This window comes from Colias croceus, chromosome 13 (genome assembly GCF_905220415.1).
Source record: "Colias croceus chromosome 13, ilColCroc2.1".
Classification (NCBI taxonomy): domain Eukaryota; kingdom Metazoa; phylum Arthropoda; class Insecta; order Lepidoptera; family Pieridae; genus Colias; species Colias croceus.
In genome coordinates this window covers 7,729,276-7,751,508 of record NC_059549.1, presented here as the reverse complement: position 1 = coordinate 7,751,508, position 22,233 = coordinate 7,729,276, and the positions used below count along the sequence as shown (strand labels likewise).

At 35.4% G+C, this 22,233-nt stretch overlaps 3 protein-coding genes across 3 annotated transcripts; 1 reads left to right on the top strand and 2 right to left on the bottom strand.

Moving 5' to 3' along the window:
- The first annotated feature begins 705 nt into the window (after positions 1–705).
- LOC123696940 (solute carrier family 35 member F1-like) lies at positions 706–4,021 on the top strand. Its single transcript, XM_045643334.1, has 6 exons — positions 706–897; positions 981–1,172; positions 1,491–1,738; positions 2,032–2,399; positions 2,693–2,835; positions 3,480–4,021. The coding sequence occupies exons 3-6, from the start codon at positions 1,687–1,689 to the stop codon at positions 3,655–3,657; spliced, it is 741 nt and encodes a 246-aa protein (XP_045499290.1). The 5' UTR covers positions 706–897; positions 981–1,172; positions 1,491–1,686; the 3' UTR covers positions 3,658–4,021.
- A 5,171-nt stretch (positions 4,022–9,192) lies between these two features.
- On the bottom strand, positions 9,193–19,060 carry LOC123696801 (RNA polymerase-associated protein CTR9 homolog). Its single transcript, XM_045643167.1, has 19 exons — positions 18,899–19,060; positions 18,713–18,811; positions 18,376–18,615; positions 17,903–18,171; positions 17,264–17,459; positions 16,932–17,159; positions 16,291–16,497; positions 15,825–15,979; positions 15,422–15,592; positions 14,848–15,062; positions 14,399–14,556; positions 14,049–14,177; positions 13,505–13,767; positions 13,063–13,273; positions 11,534–11,736; positions 10,862–10,991; positions 10,299–10,546; positions 9,757–10,047; positions 9,193–9,498 (listed from the first exon to the last, which is right to left on the bottom strand). The coding sequence occupies exons 1-19, from the start codon at positions 18,932–18,934 to the stop codon at positions 9,315–9,317; spliced, it is 3,633 nt and encodes a 1,210-aa protein (XP_045499123.1). The 5' UTR covers positions 18,935–19,060; the 3' UTR covers positions 9,193–9,314.
- Positions 19,061–19,335: 275 nt separating this feature from the next.
- On the bottom strand, positions 19,336–22,027 carry LOC123697055 (THAP domain-containing protein 2-like). Its single transcript, XM_045643473.1, has 7 exons — positions 21,798–22,027; positions 21,320–21,494; positions 21,085–21,147; positions 20,803–20,862; positions 20,424–20,483; positions 19,644–19,806; positions 19,336–19,370 (listed from the first exon to the last, which is right to left on the bottom strand). The coding sequence occupies exons 1-7, from the start codon at positions 21,866–21,868 to the stop codon at positions 19,336–19,338; spliced, it is 627 nt and encodes a 208-aa protein (XP_045499429.1). The 5' UTR covers positions 21,869–22,027.
- Positions 22,028–22,233: the final 206 nt, after the last annotated feature.

Sequence of the window (22,233 nt, the reverse complement as noted above, 5' to 3'; positions counted from 1 at the left end):
TGTCCTTTTCACGTCCTTCTATTTATTTTAGAACAGTGCCAGTCGTCCGCTAAACGGATGAATAAAATAAATTAGTTGTCCGATTACCGGATGAATAAAATAATTTAATCATCCGATAACATCTATTTATCTATATAGTTAGGTTATCGGCGTTTCTTTAGAGAACTGCCGCACGTATCGTATTATAGGTTTTTGTGGAGAGGGGGGAGGAGGGGGGGACCCTCCCACCAAAAGGAGAAAGTTAGGAAACCAATAGTTTTGGAGAAAAATCATTTTTCCTATTCTAACCTCAAAATGTATGGAATTGGTGTAAAATCATTTTAACTAAGCATTATGCCGGCACTACACATAGGCCAACGCGTTGGCAAGCGCGTTGGCACATGCACTTGTCTATGTGTAGAACGGGCGAAATGCGCACTGGCGGTAGCTATTTGAACATTGGCCGGCGCGTTTGCGAGCTTGCCGTGCGGTATCGGCAACTTCAAAGGACACTTGTCGCAAGCTTGGCGCATCATCCACACATTGGCCGCGCGATCAGGTAGCAGCTATCAGGAGTGCACGTTATTGGCACGGCTATAAACGGCTAACCTTATCTATATATTTATATATTTTATCTATTTATTTTATCATCTGTTATATGCGCATTTCGTGTGTCAATGGTGTGTCAATTGTCATTTGTCAATGTCATATTAAATTGTTATAATATTTTGCTTTGGTTTGTATTTACATAAATTGTAGAAATAATGGCTATAATTTTAGCTGTGTTCCGTATTGAGAAACTTATTTGTGTACAAAGTACGTAATATTGATCAAGAAGGAAAAAATTCAAGGAATTGCAATGGAGAATGTGAATTTCAGTGAAAAAGTAGAGGTGTACTTTTCGGAGTTAGGGCGATGGTCGGGATAGTTTGTTTATGAAATGTTGTTTGCATGGTTCTTTAATGCTTAATATTAATTTATTTACTTAATTACTATTTCAGGAAAGTTTGGCGTAGTATTGTGCTGGGTCAAATATTATCCCTATTACTCAGTGGAAAATGCATATTAACAACACTTCTACAAAGTGCGACTTGGCAATTTCCTACGACAGGTCAACTCGTAATCCCTTATTTAGCTCTTTTTATTCTGTTCATACCGTCTTTACTTTGTAATGGAGTTAAGAAATTATCAAAGTAAGTTTGTATTTATTTAAAATTAGCTTATTAGAACTAACTTACTGTAATTAGTTGAATTATTTATATTTTAATCTAAATCTAAACATGACAAATTATTATGAAGACTAAGAACTATCTTTCATTTCGATTGACCAAGCATAACATTTTGACTTTAATTTATTTGAATTAAAATTAAAAATAAATTACTTACATTCATTTGAATAACAATGAGCTCAATAGTATTTGTTGGATGTGTTATCAGGAACTTACCTATGTCTTTTGTATACTAACATACAACATAACATAACCAAAGCTAAAAAAACACTGTTTTTACAGGAAATGGCTAATAGTTCTCCTAGCATGCATACTAGATGTAGAAGCCAGCTGGTTGCTAGTAATGTCGCAGCGGTTCACATCAGTGTTGAGCTGACAGCTGCTAGCCTGCAGCGGTGTGGGTGCGGCTTTAGTTGGTGGGGCCTGGAGGGGACAGAGGCTCGGTGTGGCTCATGTAGCGGGTGCCACTCTTGGTTTGATGGCAGTTGTTTGTGTAGTGTGGGCTGATGTGGAAGGGGCTCCTACTGATGGTAATTTGGTTTTATAGTAATGGTTTAAGCTCTAAAGCTGTGTGCTATATCTAAATATGCACTAAATTAGATGAAATTTGCCTGTAGAAATAATTTGAGCAGTATATAATTGTTCAGTTGATTTTGTATGATTGAGTTAGAACTATAAATAAATCTCTTTATTTCAATTATAAATTTCATTTTGTACATCCAGTAAGTTGTATTTCATAGGATTAATATCTTATAACGAGTGAAATACACAAGCTAAAGATATATCTAAAAAAATGCAATATTAATTCAATAAAACATTGCAGGAAAGAACCAGTTAGTTGGAGACATGCTATGTCTCGGTGGATCACTTCTATATGCATTAGTAACAGTGCTGCAAGAAATAATGCTCGAAACACAAGCCTGCTCAGAATATTTAGCCATGCTCGGACTCATTGGTGGCTCTTTATCTTGTTTACAAACATTTTTCCTGGAGTTTAACGAATTGATATCATTCTATTGGTATGAAGTGGACACTATCATACAATTGGGAGGCTATTGCTGTGTACAAACTGTATTTCAAATATTACAAAGCTTTATGTTGAGGGACGCTGGTGCAATTATACTGCATTTGTCTTTCCTATCAGCGGATTATTATACTCTGATTGCTGGGATGTTCATTTTTCAGTTTAAGGTAAGGATTTTTTTTGCATCACAGAAAAGGGAAGAAAAAAAATAATCAGGTTTTTTTGCCTATTCCCAACCATATTACTGATTCATATTCAACCTGAAATGGGAAGGTTATTTTATAGGTATCAAAATGCTATCATATTTTTATTATTTTTCACACAAAGTACCTATTTTAGCTATTATATTGTACTTGACTAGATCACATTTCTAGATAATATATTCCACTTTATGTATTTAAAGAAAACATATAAATAACCTTTTGTACTGAATGTAAAAAAAAAAACGTTATTGCTCCAGTTCCACGCACTATACTTCCTATCATATCTCTTGGCGATGGTGGGAGTGTTTCTGTTCAGTTCGCGGCCCACTCGCCCGCCCCCAGCGCCTGTGTTACCGCAACTTGTGAACGACTCTGTGCAATCGCAGGATAATGTTTCTATGTAAGTATTATATTTTGGTTAGAATAAATAATAATATCAGAGTTCAAATACAAATTTCTAGTGAGTTAGTTATTTGTCTCTGAATAAAATAAGAATATAATAATAATAGCATATAGGAATCAGTCAAAAGACCATTCAAACTTCTAGCAATTTTTGTGTTGATTTTTGTTAGGTTGTCTTTTATTTTATTTATTTATTTATTTATTTATTATTATTAAACATACATACATATACAATAATTACAATTACAATTTATTACAATAGGTATACAATTAATATTCATGTAAAAGTATATAAATAAAAAGGCTACCAAAACAATTATTTATACAAGCCAATGTTTCCCTAGCTAGGTTACTGGGCAACCTGTGTTTAGGAGAAACAGCTTGCCTCTAAAATAAATACACAAAAAGCCTCTTAGCAGGTACTTAATTATTATAAATTAAAATTGGTTACAATAGGGAGTAAGAGAAAAAAAATATGTGTATGTTTAAGAACAGTCTAAACCTTATATCTGATAAAATTCTAGCAAAATATTTTATTTGTATTTTTTTTTACCCTGGCAACTATAACAAAATATCCATGTCACTTTCAATACCTAATCATAAAAGGCTTAAAGTATTCAATTTATATCAATTATGTTTCAGGGAATATACAGTACCAACATTAGACTGTATACCATTATCAGAAGGATTGGAACCGCCCATGAGCCGAGATACGACTTTCACATCATTTCTCGGAGGCCCACAAAACATCCCTAATGGAAATGCTACCTTTGGTATATCTAACGCACAAAATTCTACAAAAGATCAAGAACAACTTTAGACTTAAATTTAATCAGTATAAAGTATGAAATTGCGAAATTCGATAGAAAATACCAATGGTATATCTAACGCACAAAATTGAACAAAAATTCGAGAAGAAATTTAAATTTTAAGTTACTTGCTAGATTTTAAGTATGAAATTGCCGTGACTTAAAGTTTATGGTACAATTTTATTTTCTATAATAATATATGGAATGTCGATATATAATACATAGCTTTTAAAAGTCTCTGCTGCTCATATGTATAATGATCTCTCTAAAAATCTATTTAACGCTTTTTTTTTAAATCGAAAGAAATAATGTTTGTTCAGTAACCAAATGAACTTCTGTGTGCCTCATAAAGTTCATTAAACAAAAAAAATCTTCTTGTGGGAGTTGTGGGTAAAAAAGAAAATGTAATACATATTTGTATGAACTCTTAACTGTCCGACTCCATCATATAAAAAGGGCAATTTCTTACTATAATCTGTTTATTATATAATATGTGTATAAATTGTATTTAAGTGTGGAGTGTGCTGCACATTATTTTGTTTTTTTTTTCTTAACGAAAAAGTTATATTACTCAGGCTTAATATCGAATATCTTGTTTAATTATATATTTAATGAGCTATTTTTAATCTTGCATCAGTGATATGAAACTATGGATTTGTTCTAATATTCTAAATAATTCAGATTTTATCAGATTATAATTCCTATTCAAATTCACATTCAGATTTTATCCAGTTTATAAAATATTTATTTTCACGTAGTTGAATATTTGAAGATATTATAAAAGTGATTTTAAACTCGATCTAGCTTTCCAACTCATAGAAATTAATGTAGTATTATTGTTATTACTCAGTAGGTACCTTAGCACAATATACTCAAGATAATCTAGTCAAATGTATTGCTTTTAAATATTATACTCAAATATATTTAATCAAAAATCTTCTAAAGAATGTTGTTAGTAGAATTTAAAAAAAATATTTAAAATCGGAATGTTTGTATACTATTGCTCAATTATTGCTTCTTCAATAACTACACAGTTGACAGATATATACTACGTACATACAGTTAGGAAACTAAGCCCCTGCGATGAAATTATGACGTATAGCTATAGGGCTGTTACCTTTTTGATATTTAACCGACTTCAAAAATGGAGGAGGTTATCAATTCGGCCTGTATATTTCTGTTTGCTTTTTTTCACAGTTGACTTTGTGGTAATTTTGAGATTAAAACCCGTTAAAATTAAAAAATGGTGTAGCCTAAATATGAATTTACAAGAAGAAACAATCTCAATAAAATATATACCTTGTAAAAGTAAATAGGTACGTTTTTTTCAGTGCTATATTTCGAAATCTTGTCTTTTTTGGACGCCGAAGGCTATTTTAATGTAGGTACCTACCTAAATTATTTATAATGCTTGATATTTGTATGATACATATAAGTATTCAATAATTATTTTAAACCAGAATTAACAATACTTGTATGTAGGTATACCTACTAAATTATTTTTAAAACGATAAATTAAATTAAATTAAAAAACACAAAATATGCAAAAATAAATTTAAATTATTATTATACGAACATAGAACCTCCTTTTATATAACCTTTTTGTTTTAGGATGAAAAAGAAAATAGTTTGACAGGCTTAGTGCTTGACAAAGTGGTAAAGTCACGTATCGATAAAAATACAATAATTATTTTAATATCTATCTTTTTCTTCCCTAATATTTACGTAATTATGCACATAAATTTAAACAAGATTTTTTAAGGTTTCCATTTTTTAGATTTTCGTGCTCTTCTAGATTGCGTAAAAAATAGATGCGGTCTTTTTGTAGCTATCATTTTGGTAGAAAATATGTCAACATAATTTAAAACTCATACTGCCATATCTATAGAAATTAAAAAATAGTCTCTTTTTAACTTGTAGTCAGATACGATACAGATATATATTTATTGAAAGGGCTACAAACTGGAACAATCGATATTTATTTAATGTGAAATGACATCACTTTAAACTTTTTTCCATACTATATTCAAAATCTGTGGATGTGTCACCCGCTACTATCGATCCCCCTCAATACCCTCGAAAACACGCTTTATGGGGGGGGGGGGAGCCATTGCGAACATTTTGTATGAAGTTTCCTTACTGTATGTATCTGTATATTGTGATAACTATTTATACCAACAACATTTTTTAGATGGCTCTATAAAAGACCAGTACTACCCCCCTAAGGTTTTAACGATAACTGCCATAATCGAATTTTACTCTTATATATATATATATATATATATATATATAGAAGTTTATTATAACATTTTAGACTTATCGGTCTTTTAGAAGATAATATAGATCTAACTATGTTTAAATTAAATATTGAGAGAAAAGATTATTGTAAGATTTGAAGTAAGAATAAAGCCTCAAACAATGGCTACCACTCTCATTGTAGGTACTTCTAATGTCTACTTATAATGATGTATCGAAAATAAATTATTTTCCATGCATAATTATTTTTGAAAAGCATCTAAACACAAATATGAAATATTTAAGAAACTTTATCAAAATAGCAGAAACATATTTTTGTTGCAATATTACCACAAAAATATAAACAATATATTATGCCAGCTAAAAGCTTTCTCTATAAGAGCTATTACAGGTGGATGAAATGCAATTAAATTATTTAAATAAATTTAGTATTTATTAAAATGCTGACCTTACTTTGTTCCTATTTCTATGTTATAAAATACTATCTCTTTGTTATATACTTACTCAAAATTATACTATGCTATTAATTTTTGACTTTGTCTAAGAATTTTATTTAAATACTGTTATGTGTTATGTTTTAAAAAACCATGTTATTTAAGCGGAATCTAGTCAATGTGTTATTAACTTTTAAGATTAAAGGATATGTGGGAGACCTAAAGCTAAAATTTGTCACTTGGTAAATAAATTAAAAAGCAGGAAAGGTATATTTAAAAAAAGAAATATAATAAACTCATGAAAATCAAAAAGTTTTCAGTTGCTATCAAACGATATATTTTTTGTGACTACTTACTCATAATAATCCTATCACGTTACGAAACCGACAAGAAGAGAGAAACTTACTCATAACGCACAGTTTTTTTTTTAATTATTTCATTCATATTTACTTATATAAATTTTCGCCATTTTTCAAAGTACATTCTTCATGAAAATTTCACCAACACCACACACATGACTGTAAAAAATAATATGGATGGATGGAATGGTTGTGTAATCGCTTATAGTAGGGCTAGTTTAGGATCAATGTTTAGATTTGAAACTCCATATAATGCACTATGCCATGTTCATTTATACCATCAAAAGTTAGTTCAATTATCATATTTTTCTGTATAGTTTATAATTTTTATTACTTTGACACAAAAAAATATAACAAAACACATGAAAATTACTATTCGTAATATATTGTTTTTGTTTATCATGGTATAGGAAAATATAGTGGAGTCTAGTCATAACCATTAGTATTAAGAACAAATGGGTAATCTACATACAAACCACAAAGTCTCATCACAAGAATTTAATTTAAAACACCAATGATTGTAACGAAATATATTTTTGCTTTAATAAATGTAACAGTGTTTGTAAAATTTTATTGTATAGTTTACTTACATGTTTTAAAATAATTTTATCGAAAACTGCATTTAACAATCTTTAGATTGTATCAATACAATATAATAAATTATACAATATTTATGAAATTGTTTTATTTCAAACCAAGGGAACCCAGTTTCAAAGAAATAATGATTTATTACTTACTAGCTTTGCTCCGCAGTTTGACCCGCATTGCTCCGCTCATGTTGGTGTTGGCGTGATGATATGTATAGCCTATAGCCTTCCTCAATAAATGGGCTATCGGACCAGTAGTTCCTGAGATTAGCGCGTTCAAACAAACAAACTCTTCAGCTTTATAATATTAGTATAGATTAAGGGTGCTTTTACACTAATAATGTGTGAGGATGTTACTGTGCTGCGAAAATGTGTGGGGGTTTCCACCAAAGCATTGCGAGGAAAATTTAGTTGCGAAGCTGTCATAATGTCGTCTATTGTTCAAAATTATAGAACTAATAAACATACCTCGCAAATCGCAATCATTCCTCGAACTCATATCTCGCTTGCTTTGTATGTACAAAAACAGCTGTGCTGGGCGAGGCGAGGTTTCATTTATCTTTATTATTAGTTCTATACAAAGAAATTCCTTGCTACTCATCCTCGCACATTATTGGTGGAAAATTTATCGTGAAGAAATGTCCCATTACATAAGTTCGTTTTACCTGCATAGGTACTACCTACGCATTGAACATTTTTTGGCAAAATTGTATTCCTTACAGTTAGTCTTCTTTTCAAATACTCTTTCACGTCGCAATTGATAGATTTTATAGGTAAAGTACACCTAAATTTCTATAATAATTGTATTTCCGAAAATGTTATAGGTATGTAATAACATTTTTCGTACTTACCATCACGATTCTTAATATATTTTGTTTTATTTGTATTATTCAATTCTGGCATTCTACATGAAAACCTATAACAATAACATTTTTCATGTTTCTCTCTTTTTAACCGACTTAAAAAAAGGAGGAGTTTATCAATTCGGCCGGTATATATATTTTTTTAAGTATGTACACCAATAACGCCGAGGTTTCTGAACGGATTTACGTGATTCTTATTTTGATTGGTGCGGGATAGTTTCGTTTCGAATTGGTCCCATAAAAATTTGATTCGGATAGACCCAGTAGTTTTTATTTTATGAGCATTTTTGTCTGTTCTCGATGAATTAATTGAAATCTAGCAAGTAACTTTGATTCAAATCCCGGTTACCGATTGAGCTGAAATTTTGTAAATTGGATACCGATGAAAAATTATCATGACATAGAGCTGATTTGATGATGGAATCGGAAGGTGGCATGAACTCAATAATTAATTGATTATGATTCGTGTTGAAAAATACTCTAAAATAGTATTAAATAAAAATAACTACGTTCAAAAACGGGCACCGACCTTTTTAGTAAATAGCACATCTAAATAATATGTAGTAATTAATAATAACAAATCTTTTTTATTGTTTACTTTTGTTTGTTATTGAAGTCGGGTTTTTTAACGTAGTTATTTTTATTATTAGCGATTAAAAGCTATCTCGATTGCTAGTTAGTGTTAATTTCTTTTGAGCAAGCCTTATATAATAATTTGTTTGCAGTGAAATAGCAGAAATTATGTATAAACTATATAGATCTTAATAATATGTATTATGTATGTACCTTAAAATAATTATTTCTAGGATATTCCAGGTTAAAATAAACAAAATTAATTCATTACAACGTTTTTATTATATTATTTTACAATATCAAACGCTTAAGGTTTTACAATACAAAAAAGAATGAAATACAGAAGGAAAATGAAAAATCTAGTATACAGTATGAACATGTAAGAATTAATTATATTGTCTTGTATATTGCGAGCTTGGATAATAATTGACTTTGAACTTTGCTATTGGTCTATTATAATAAATTAAACAAACAATAAGAATATAAAGAAATGTTGTGTGAACCAAACTCGATAAGGAAGTAAGGAAAAAAAACTATTTTTTAACACGTAACTAAAACACTTGATACCTTTTAGGTAATCTAAAATCATATGTACACTAAGCTTCGTCTTCACTAGCTGATACAGACTTCCTAGACTCAGGCGTTGCTGGTCTGGAGTTCCTGGATCCAGATCTAGATCTAGATCCAGACCTAGATCGTGATCCAGAACGACTACGGGATCCACTTTTAGACCTGGATCGGGACCTAGAAACGCTCTTTGATTTGGAGCGGCTTTTGGACCTAAAATAGAAAAATATGTTTATGATATAAAAAAAAAAACTTGTTAAATAAATGTTATATTGTATTGACGAACTCCTTCCTAATGCCTGGATTGTAAAGAATGTCTTATATTTACAATTCGAATGTAAGCGAGACCGGGGGCAAAAACGAGTAAGTAGTATACTATAATGAATATAAAACACTTTATATACTTTGTTAATGTCAAGACGGCGTAGTAGATACATAGATAAAAATACAAATATAAAAAAGGTAACCCACCTTGAACGAGATCTCGACGGACTTTTCGACCTCGACCCGCTCTTCGATCGAGATCTACTCTTGGATCTCGACTTGCTTCTCGACTTGCTTCTCGACTTGGACTTCGAGCGGCTCCTCGACTTGGAGCGGCTCTTCGACTTGGAGCGGCTCTTCGACTTGGACCTACTCCTGGACCTCGATCGTGAACCACTTTTGGACCTGGATCGGCTCTTGGATCGACTTTTAGATCGACTTTTCGCTGAACCAGAACGTGAGCGACTACGCGATTTTGATCTGCTTTTCGAGCGAGACCTATAGAGAAGTACATAAGTATTTTTTATATTATTTATGAATTTTAAAAAACATTGTTGATGTGACAACATGTAAAGAAAGCAAAATTATAAAAAAAAAATATTTTAATCAAATTTACGTTAAATATTATTTATCAGCCTTATCATATTGTGTCAAACGCATTAAATTACTTTTTTTAATAAATTACATTTTATTAATTCTCTTTATTACACTTCACTATTACACAAAAATAAAAATAATTGAACACATACCTATCGCTATCCGACGCCGACATAATCCTCTTGCGTCCCTTGTTAGCGGGCGGGCTGCGACTGCCGCTGCGACTGCGACTGCGACTACGACTGCGACTGCGACTGCGACTTCGCGACTTGCGACTCGCGTCTGAATCCGATTCGGACGTCGAGATTGTTTCCTTCGACACAATCTTCGCGCGCTGCTTGCTGCTGAGCTTCTCTTCAACCATTTTGGCTTTTTCGCGACGGCCGATGCCCCGTTCTCCCTAAAATTGTTAAAAAAATAAATAAATAACTTAACATAAGTGGCTTAACGAATCTCTTATATGGTTTGAAAAGTTAATCTGATCGTTTTATTTCCATCCCACATAATAAACATTTGATTTGCCTAATAATTAGATTTATATTGTTCTAATATAGTGTTCGAGTGTTTAAGTGAATCCCGCGAAACTTCTTTATACAAATAAAAATAAATAAAATTACACTTTCAGAACAATTTGTATCACATCAATTAATTTCCACCAGGTCAAAACGTAATTTCTACAAAAAGATAAATAAAAAAAAATAAAGATATGCCATACCTTCTTCTTGCCTCTTTTCCTGGGCGGATCGCTGTCGCTGCCACTGCCGCGTCGGTCGCGCGTCTTCTTGCCGCGCCCTTTCTTGCCTTCTCCGGCTTCGCGCTTGCGTTTCTTTTGTTTTGGCTCGCGACTGCAAATTTCATTATTTAATTATTTATGTAATATATTTTGGAGATTTACACATTTAAAATGGAATTGGAAACATATTTGATATTATGTTACACATGAATGTCACAAGTAACGTTGTGTATTATATGTGATAAGCCATCAATGTGCATGTGCAATGAAATGTGTGTAGTGTGGAAAATTATTAATTTGGTTATTTACTTATATGGACAATAACCTCCATCCATCCAACCATCTTGGTCATGAATATTTGCAGAAATAAGTATGTGTTATGTGCTTATGCGTGTATTTATGCGTGTGTGTGTGTCTGGTAATATAATACGAATATTATAAAGCTGAAGAGTTTGTTTGTTTGTTTGTTTGAACGCGCTTATCACGGGAACTACTGGTCCGATTTGAAAAATTCTTTCGGTGTTAGATAGCCCATTCATCGAGGAAGGTTATAGGCTATATATCATCACGCTACGACCAACAGGAGTGGAGCCACGGGGGTGAAACCGCGCGGAGCAGCTAGTAATTAATATAGTACATATGGTGTACACTGACCCCTCCTCCCTTGGGCGGTCGCTGCCGCTGCCCGAGTCCGACACGTACTCGTCCCGGCGGCGGCGGCCCTTCGCCTTGCTCTCGGTCGGCATGTCCGCGAACAGCAGCGCGTTCTTCGTCTTCTCCTTGAACTCTTGACGCTTCTGCAGCATCTCCACTGTGCTTTTGGCCATTTCTTCCTCGCGGCGTTTGCGCTCTTCTTCCTGTATGTTCGAATTTGGTTTAGATGGTGTTTTTGTGGGAAGTTTTATGTATAGCAAACATGCAATTTGATTGTTAAGAATTAAAAAAATGAGGCTTATAAATTATTTTAATAACTCAGCCCCCGGAATCACAGACACAATAGAAAATCTATTGAGTAGTGGACCGATCGGGCCGCAATGGGTTAAACAGTTACAGAAATTGAGGTCAGTTTTTAAAAAAAGTTTCATGATAGCTCATCGTAGAAATTTTAAGGGTACACTGAAATAATAGTCACTAATAGTGACTTTATCGATGGTCGTAAGGTCACAGCAGGTCCACCACCGGCATACCTGCTGCCGGCGGAACGCCTCCCGCTGCTCGCGCTGGCGGTCCCGCAGCGTGACCTCCTCCTCGTGCTGGCGGCGCGCGCGCGCCACGTGCCACTGCGCCTGCGACAGCAGGTCCGCGCACGTGCGCGCCTCGCCCGCCGCCGCGCTCGGCTCGTGCGTGCCCTACCTGCTGCCGGCGGAACGCCTCCCGCTGCTCGCGCTGGCGGTCCCGCAGCGTGACCTCCTCCTCGTGCTGGCGGCGCGCGCGCGCCACGTGCCACTGCGCCTGCGACAGCAGGTCCGCGCACGTGCGCGCCTCGCCCGCCGCCGCGCTCGGCTCGTGCGTGCCCTACCTGCTGCCGGCGGAACGCCTCCCGCTGCTCGCGCTGGCGGTCCCGCAGCGTGACCTCCTCCTCGTGCTGGCGGCGCGCGCGCGCCACGTGCCACTGCGCCTGCGACAGCAGGTCCGCGCACGTGCGCGCCTCGCCCGCCGCCGCGCTCGGCTCGTGCGTGCCCTACCTGCTGCCGGCGGAACGCCTCCCGCTGCTCGCGCTGGCGGTCCCGCAGCGTGACCTCCTCCTCGTGCTGGCGGCGCGCGCGCGCCACGTGCCACTGCGCCTGCGACAGCAGGTCCGCGCACGTGCGCGCCTCGCCCGCCGCCGCGCTCGGCTCGTGCGTGCCCTACCTGCTGCCGGCGGAACGCCTCCCGCTGCTCGCGCTGGCGGTCCCGCAGCGTGACCTCCTCCTCGTGCTGGCGGCGCGCGCGCGCCACGTGCCACTGCGCCTGCGACAGCAGGTCCGCGCACGTGCGCGCCTCGCCCGCCGCCGCGCTCGGCTCGTGCGTGCCCTACCTGCTGCCGGCGGAACGCCTCCCGCTGCTCGCGCTGGCGGTCCCGCAGCGTGACCTCCTCCTCGTGCTGGCGGCGCGCGCGCGCCACGTGCCACTGCGCCTGCGACAGCAGGTCCGCGCACGTGCGCGCCTCGCCCGCCGCCGCGCTCGGCTCGTGCGTGCCCTACCTGCTGCCGGCGGAACGCCTCCCGCTGCTCGCGCTGGCGGTCCCGCAGCGTGACCTCCTCCTCGTGCTGGCGGCGCGCGCGCGCCACGTGCCACTGCGCCTGCGACAGCAGGTCCGCGCACGTGCGCGCCTCGCCCGCCGCCGCGCTCGGCTCGTAGCGCGCCCGCTCCGCGCCTTCACCGCTCTCCACTGTCGCCAGACGTTGGAAGTACCTGCGAATTACATAAACAAGTGGTTAGTTACTTTAATAGACTTTTGAAGTGAAACTTCTTTAGACGCGTTGAGAGTAAAATGTCAAGGTCACGTCATGAAGTAAGGCGACGATTCTGTATCTTTGAATCTTCCAAAAAAGTTTCACTTCTGACACGTATGTTGCACGGCACACACGCTCTTTATTGAATAAAATACACAATAAATAACAATCAGAAAGAATTTGGACTGACCGGTGCGAGACGTGCAGCTCGTGCACGGCGCGCAGCACGACGCGCAGCTCGGAGCGCTCGTCCTTGAGCACGTGCGCGGCGAGGCGGCGCAGCGCCAGCGCGGTGTTGTACAGCAGCGCGCTGTCGTGCGGCGCCACGCGGCGCGCGCGCAGCAGCGAGCCCCGCGCCGCCCGCGCGCGCCCCGCCAGCGTCTGCGCGCGCGCCAGCCACGTCAGCCACTCCACCGAGTGCGCCGCACGGAACTTGCGGATGCAGTTCTCGTACTGCACCGTGCACGCAACACACGCGTTACTTACGTAATAAGAGTTCATCATACAACTAAATTGATGCTTATCATGAATTAAACTAATTATTATTATAAAACCTCCATTTTAACTATAAGAAAAATATAAACAAGACAACTAGTTATAAAACATGACATTTAAAATGTTCTTTAAATAAATAGTTACTTAAATATACTGTTAAGTTGTTTAAGTCTTGTAACTGACTTAAAAACATACACTTCACTTTATACCTTGCGATGTATTTAAGAAAATAATCTCACCATCTGTATAGCATTGATGTACTGTTTCTGTTCAACATATATGTGTGCGATGTTCATCCATACATCTGGAAAGTCGGCAGTTGCCTCTCGCACTTGGGCGAAAATATCACGCGCTTCATTTATACAACCCTGAAGCGAAAAATACAGAAATTACTACTCTTACAGAATTTTTTAAGCAGAAAAACTTACTATTATTTCTATACTATTTACAATTTTTTCTTTTAGTATTTTTATGTTTATTAAGTAGTAACCAGGGTACAAAACTAATATATGATGGAAAATCCTATAATAATAATTAATTTAAATTGTAATAAATCTGTGTCTCATTTAAAAAAGCCATGATTTCTCACCTTATGCGCCAGTACACAACCAATACCGTTAGCTGCCCAAATGTTTTTCTGGTCGTTCTTCAACACTTGCTTGTACATAGCGAGTGCTCTCTCCTGATGTCTCTTTTCGCGATCCTTCTCCCGGCACGGCTGGTGAAGAGTTTGAAGCCAGACATTTCCTAAAATAGATAAAAAAACTAAACAACTGCGAATAGGCAAATATAAATAACTGAAAAATTGTTATATTTTCGTATATTACATAAAATTAAAGGAATTTACAGGTGCACATCAGAATAACACATGACTTAAGGAAATGTTGTTTGTCTGCGGATAAAACCAAGCAGCAAGCTAATTGATTAAATAATAAGATACCTAGTTTAAGTAAAAAAAAATATTTTATACCATTAAAAGAATAAAAATAAAATCATCTCCATCATCTTCTAGTTTTAAAACAAATAATAAAAACTTACCGAGAGCGATCAGCGAGTACGCATCGGTAGACGTAGACGAATTCTGCAATATCCTTTCGAATTTCTTCTGTCCCGGGCCCCACTCCTGTTGAGCTAAATGCAGGTTACCCAACAGAGACCACGTATCCGGGTGCTCTATGTTCACTTTTAACGCTTCTTTGAACCAATCGGACGCTTCGTAGATCTGACCCTTGTCGCGCGCCATGCAACCTAACCTAAAAATGCATGCTTTTATTGATTTTAAACCCATTCAACGAATGGATTTAACAAAAATAGTGTCCTTTAATTTTACCATGCTAAGTACACAAATGACAAAACTAACTTTTTTAGAAAGTAATTTCTTACTGAAACTAACTGAATGCTATATTAGGAGGAAAGAAAAAAACTTAGTCCAACACAACTAAAAAACAATACAAAAAATTTTATGCAATTGTAATTATTAAATGCACTTTTTCTTTTAGGTTCCCAATTGACTCAGATTTCAGAAGCAGTATTTTTTGTTTATCAAGATTTAATCTCTTTAGAACCTAGGAGAGCGGACATTATTAAATACGTACAAAAATCTAAATATTACCTCAAGTAGCAATCAATATAATTGGGATGTTCCTTCAATATATCTTTATACAGTTTTTCAGCTTTATTATATACACAGAGTGCTTCATTCAACCTAGCTAGATTGTACATAGTGGTAACGGCAATAGAATTATAGTATTGTGCGTCTAAAGTTTCGGCATCTGCTTTCTCTCTGTAAAATAATATTTTTAAGTATAATTAATTTATAAGACTAAAGTATGTAAGATATGATATTGTGTTTTATTAATAACTCAGGCCCCGGAATCATAGACACATTAGAAAATCTATTGTGTCGATGACCGATCGGGCCCCTTGGGGCTCAATGGGTTAAAGATAGTCTCCAATTTAATCCTTGTCCTAAAAAAAAAATTATGCAAAATACACACTATTTCTATAAACCATACCTTTCCAAGGCTTCTTCCAAATACTTCATAGCTTCAGGTAAATTTCCAAGACGATAATGAAGAGCAGCCACATTATTAAGGATTTCCGCAGGAATATCAGCATTGACTTTGTCTTTCAGAATTTTCATAGCTGTACTATAAGCATTTAGAGATCCCTGAAATTTTTTTATTATAATTAGCAAAAAATATGAATAAAGTTAAATACACAAACAAAAATCCAAATTAAATTTGGTTAATGCCTGATATTATATGCAAATATTTTTTCTTTTGTTTGTTAAAGATAGATTTAGTTAAAATTTTAATCAGTATCAATCAGTACACCCAAAAAGTATGACATACATATTTATATTCTTTAAAAATGTGCATGTAAAAAGCATTTAAATACAATAAAACTAAAATATCAAATTCAATACGCCATCACTTTTAAAAGAGCTTAAAAGAGTACATAAGTCTAGTAAGTACTTACCTGTAAATCATTTTGTTCCAATATTTGTGCCAATTCAATCCAAGCCTCCACATCATCAGGGAACTGTTCAGTGACCTTCTTTAAGTGCTGTCTTGCAATGTCCCTTTGTAGTTGTGAAGGAGAGTTAGCATACAACGAACCAAGAATTTTCATTGTTTCATAATTTCCAGGTTGTGCTTTAAGTACTTTTTCGAAACACTGTGCTGCCTGTGGGAAAATAAATGTATAAATACTTTTTAGATTTTTAGATATAATACTTTTTAGATTTTTCCAAAAAATATATAGATATGCAGGTCATATTATATTTTTAATCATCATTTCCTATTATAATATCCTTGTATTTTTTATGTTTAATAAATTAAGATAATGATTTCTATGTATTTAATTTTGTATTTATGGTGAATAAATGATTATGATTATGATTAGATAGAATTCTTAATTGTTTATTTATAAGTTGATTGGTAAAAGAGAGTTTATCATTAAGATTATGCAACTTAATTAATATAAAATAAATAACTTAATAGGTGTGCTTGAAAATATAATAAATAAAATTCGAAAAGATAATTCTGAAGATGTAAAGATCTGACTGCACCCCCTATGTATAAATTTTTACTTACTACTGGTACTTTATAATGACTTACATTTTCAGTGTCTCCTCTGTAGATATACATTTGTCCGAGACCATAGTGCGGCAATACAAAGTTAGGAGGGGCAAACTGTGTTGCCTGATAATAATACTGAAAAGCCTGATCACAGTCACCTTGGGCATGAAAAGCTCTGGCTAGATGATGGCAACTCTCTGCCCTCATTGCTTCATTTTCTGTGTTATGAAATGCATGTAATGCAAGATGTTGCACTTTGCCATAATCCTAAAACAAAACAATGAATTAAATTGATTATTTAAAAAAATAACAAACATTATGGAAGTACATTTCTTTCTGTAGTTTTATATATTATAAAAATTATACTGCACCTTCTTGAAGAAAAAATGATTAGCCAAGTGGTTTAATACCATTGGATTTTTGGGATCAATGGCATATGCTTTAGACAGCATTATCACAGCCATTTTATTGGACTCACTCTCCTGTTGATTGAGTTTTAATATTGACAGGCCCACAAGTGCTCCCACACATTGTGAATCAAGTTGTAATGCTCTTTCAAAAGCCATCCTGAAATTTTTGATAGTTTAGAAAAATGCAATACGAATATGAGCTAAAATCCTTATATTATTAAGCTAGAGGTTATAGCTGGAAATGTTTCAGATAAAATACACATTTGCTGAATATTCCATAATTTCCATTAAGAAATACCTAGTTACAATCAAACAAAATGGTATATAATAGATGGAATTATAATTTTTTTTCACTGAAAACACTGTTTTGCACATTTAAGTTTAACCTTATGTATAACTAGCTGTGCTACGCAGTTTCACCAGCTGGGCTCCGTGACAACCAGGACCAACAGGAGTTGGTCTTAGCGTAATAATATATAGCCTATAGCCTCCCTCGATAAACGGGCTATTTAACACTTAAATAATTTTTCAAAACGGACCAGTATTCCCTGAGATTAGCGTGTTTAAACAAACAAACTAGATAATAATAAAATACTTTACCTAGCTTTCTCCTGGTTATTTAATTTCATAAAGCAGTGCCCCATTCCCAGACGAAGAGCAGCAGGGCTGTTAGGGTTGGTTCTCAGCGCTTTCTTATAAAACGCTAAAGCACCTCTGTAATCCTTACGATTGAATGCAATACAAGCTTTACCAAGTAGAGAAGGCACATTGTTTGGTGATTGATTTAGTACAAAATTAAACTGTGTATCTGCTTGCCCCATCTTATCACCTTCAAGCAGGCAAAAGTATGCACGGCCAAGTAGATGATTCTGAAATTGATTTTGAACTTAAAAGTCATCCAAATTAGGCTATTCAGATTTTATCAATATATTCAATTAGTTACATTAAAGTTTTCTAAACTAATTATATACAAATAATATTATTAAATTATAGTGCTGTTAAAACAAGCTCTACAAATAATTAATGTCAATATGTTTGCCGTTTAAAACATTGTATATATACACTATACATACCTGGTCATACATAATAATTTTATCTGCCATTGTGTACAGAAGTGTAGCTTTTGTAAAAAGCTCTTTTTTCTTGTCTTTTGACTTTTCTTTATTTGCTTCTTGAACATAGTACGCGGCAAGCATGTCGAGAGCACGCATTTGGTCTCTTTCAAAGTCCCTATAGTCAATGTTGGCATCCACACGGGATGCCTCCAGTATTTTGAGGAAATCATCGATCTTTTTTTGTTTGTAGTACGCAAGCTGAAGTGGAAAAATATATAGATTAGTCCTATAGATTTGTTTTATTTGAAAAAATTAAAACGATTCAAAACATTTTAGAGGTTAAAAGAATACTCACAGCAACATTGATCCAAACATTAAGTTGAGAGCGCTCTTGTTGTAATATACTCAAAACTTCATCACCTGATGGTAGCTGTTCTGGGTCGAGCTCAATCACCTAAAGTATTATGAAAACAAAATGTAAATTTGCTGATGACATTTCATTCCAGCCGTAAACATAGTATGAGAATATGTTAAGTCTTACCTCATCGGTGCTCATCAAAGGTATTTCGAGCGACATTTTAAGGCTTTATTTGAGTACCTCTATCACAAATTAAACATTTTAGATGGATGAAAAATAAAAAATTCTTTTAAATTCACTGAAAAATCTCGCTTGAACTTGATACGCGATGTTGACAAGTATCGGCGTCTGTCCAGATCCTGTCACTGTCATCAAATCAACTACAAATGTCAAAAATCAAAATCATGCCTGAGTACGTAGAGGGAGAATGAACTATAGAGACGTCATCGGCGTATACCCGAACGAGATGGCAAATCCTTACGTCAATGTTGCCAACTATTACAAAAACTTTTTATCCGAAAAACTGGCAAAATATCTATAAATGTTTGGGTATTTTTTTGTAAGATAGGTTTATGAAGAAAAAGACAGATTTGAAAAGATTTTGTTATTTATTAACTTAACTAGCGACCCGCCCCGGCTTCGCACGGGTGCAATGCTGATACCAAATAGTAAATACACTACAGAAAAATTATGAACGTTGTATATAAAAACATAGCGGCCCGCTCCGGCTTCGCACGGGTATAAAATATATAGCCGGCTGGCCGGTACCGCCGCAAACGCTACGACCCGCAATTTTTAAATCTGTACTAATATTATAAAGAGGAAAGGTTTGTATGTATGTATGTATGGTTTTCACGCATAAACTACTGGGCCGATTTTGATGAAATTTGGCACAGACAATCTTTAGACCCTGAGAAAGAACATAAACATCGGGCTTTTAAATCTTCTAATATGCTGCACAGTTCTGCATTCTTTTTCTTTAACCGCCACGCTCTTGTCCTCAATACTGCAATTTTCTTTTTTCTTTGCTCGGCTACATGTTCTTTATTTATTAATTTTTTTCTTAATTTGATTTTTCTCGGTGTTTCCACCTGGAAAAAAAAATATTAAGTTATTTTTTGCAAACTGGAAACAGAAATATAGAATAGAAAAAAATCTTTAATTAAAAAGTATTAAAATAATACAGTTTATATATTTGGGGAAATTAAAGCATGTATTAGTTCAAAACTATGTTACAGGCTTTAGATTCCCCTCACAATTTTAGTAGATTTGATGCCTATTCCAACTTAAATAATTTTACAATTTAAAAAAATATAAGACCACACAAATGTACCTAAATAAGACAAAATGTACTACTTATACAAATAACTCTAAACAGTTACAGTGCTCCCACGGTAACTCTTCAAAATATATTTTTTGGTCACGCTATAAAACCACGCTGTGGCAACATTTCCTATACGCCATTAAAGAATGATATCACTTCGGCTGTTCTTTAACATTTGCTACGGTTTTAGTTATTGCGCGAGCACTATATAGTTTCACAACGGCGGCTCCTGCTCCTGGATCCGTGATCGGCCACAAGCGCTGTCACCATGCGCTGGCACCGGCGTGATGAAATTATTACTATACTCTATCTACTTCATTGTTTCAGAAATAAATGTATTCATTCATTAATTTATTGTTGTACTCTTATGAAATAATGATATACCTCAAAACTTGGTTCAGGGGCTTTCGACTGTTTGCTAGTACTAGGTAGCTCAGTAATATCCTGAAAAGATAAAGTTTAACTTCGGTAAACCAGAAAATTCAAATAACATAAATGTACAAAATGTACCCAAATGAAATTATTACTAACTAGCTATGTCCCGCGGTTTCACCCGCATTGCTCCGCTCCTGTTGGTCTGTTGAGATAATATATAGCCTAAAGCCTTCCTCGATAAATGGGCTATCTAACACCGAAAGAAATTCTCAAATTGGACCAGTAGTTCCTGAGATTAGTGCGTTCAAACAAACAAACTAACTCTTCAGCTTTATAATATTAGTATAGATATATATTTCACCATAATTTTATAATATAATCAATTTACCTCAAGACTTGGTTCAGGGGTTTTCGGCTGTTCGCTTGTATTAGGTAGCTCAACAACATCCTGAAAAGATTAAGTTAGTTGAATCAGATAATACTTAGAATATCCATGTACAAAATAAAAGGTGTAAAAAAACCGGTGACTAATCCAGGCTTCACACATTCATATGAGCCGTGTACACACACAACAACACCACATAAACTTCCTCTCCACGGTATGTCGTGCAGTTCTAAAATAGTGCAGTGTTGTTGCTCGTGGGAAAGTGCAATGAAATTATTAATTTACCTTAAGACCTGGTCCATGGATTTTTGATTGTTGGGCAGTACTCAGTCGCTCAACAATAATATCCTAAAAAAATAAAATTTGATTTAGTATAATTAGAAAATACATATATAAAATATATAAAAATAAATTAATAACTTGTTTTGTTTATTATGTAGACGTAGCAACAAAATCGGTCTATGAATATTTAAACTACAACATTTAAATCCAAACTAAACGCATCACAAAAATATCTCACTGTTGTAAAAAGTGTTGGAATTGCATTGGGCATCAAATAGGTTTTTTTTTTCGTTTTTCGAAAATAACGCGACTCAAAATGTATAGAACATATTCTGTGACTTTTTCCTGGTAACCAGTTCTTCCTTCCGGTAGCTCGAATCCATCTGTTTAATGTACTTGTTTCTTTTGGAAACCTAAAAAACATATTATTTAATATTAAAAAAACATTTTCACGATTTTGGGGAAAATTTTACCCTGTACTGGTATCCCTAATGTTAATCACATGATTATACCATTAATTTGAAACTACGTAAAAACAAATGGCGTCCTGAACAACAAGAACACTTCGTAATTTAGTCGGATAACACAAAAAAATGTTTACGTCTATTTCGATGAAAATATTATATATTTGTAGATAATTTCACATTAGAGTTAATGAAAATGTATCAACTATATCCAGTTCTATAAAACAATATACTTCAAATAAGTTTACTTACGTGTGAAAGGTAATATTTGGTAATCTTCGTTCCGGCCGATTTTTACAACCAATCACACTACAACGCACCATATTTTCACTTAAAGTCGGATTAAAACAGATCACTGTCAACGTTTATTAAACTTTGAAGTCACTTAACAGCGAGAAAAAACAGAAAACTAGCAAAACAATGGACTGTAGCCGCTTGTTTGGGACAAACTGCCTTTGTCCCCAACAAAAGAAATCGCATAACATGAGAGAAACAAAAAACAATGTTTCTGTCTCGCTTGCTCTTAGCTTTATAGTCATAAGTGTATTTCTCTCACGCATTACTTGTCATTTTAGTGCCTCCTCTATAGTTCATTCTCCCTCTACGCCTGAGTACAAGGCTATTTAGTTTTATTTAAAATCTAACCTTATTCATCCTATATTCTACTATCACAGTATTACAATATCTA

What these genes read in the sequence shown, in the direction of transcription:
- LOC123696801 (XM_045643167.1), bottom strand. Translation starts at nt 18,934, where the DNA reads ATGTCGCTCGAAATACCTTTGATGAGCACCGATGAG. An exon ending in TTGGAAGAAGCCTTGGAAAG is followed by an intron (nt 15,593 to 15,824) that starts GTATGGTTTATA and finishes ATTATTTTACAG; the next exon opens with AGAGAAAGCAGATGCCGAAA. An exon ending in ACATCAATGCTATACAGATG is followed by an intron (nt 13,768 to 14,048) that starts GTGAGATTATTT and finishes TGCACGGTGCAG; the next exon opens with TACGAGAACTGCATCCGCAA.
- LOC123697055 (XM_045643473.1), bottom strand. Translation starts at nt 21,868, where the DNA reads ATGGTGCGTTGTAGTGTGATTGGTTGTAAAAATCGGCCGGAACGAAGA. An exon ending in TCCATGGACCAGGTCTTAAG is followed by an intron (nt 20,863 to 21,084) that starts GTAAATTAATAA and finishes TAATCTTTTCAG; the next exon opens with GATGTTGTTGAGCTACCTAA. An exon ending in AGAAGATTTAAAAGCCCGAT is followed by an intron (nt 19,371 to 19,643) that starts GTTTATGTTCTT and finishes ATTTGGTATCAG; the next exon opens with CATTGCACCCGTGCGAAGCC.
- LOC123696940 (XM_045643334.1), top strand. Translation starts at nt 1,687, where the DNA reads ATGGCAGTTGTTTGTGTAGTGTGGGCTGATGTGGAAGGGGCTCCTACT. An exon ending in GGAAGGGGCTCCTACTGATG is followed by an intron (nt 1,739 to 2,031) that starts GTAATTTGGTTT and finishes AAAACATTGCAG; the next exon opens with GAAAGAACCAGTTAGTTGGA. An exon ending in TGTTCATTTTTCAGTTTAAG is followed by an intron (nt 2,400 to 2,692) that starts GTAAGGATTTTT and finishes TTATTGCTCCAG; the next exon opens with TTCCACGCACTATACTTCCT.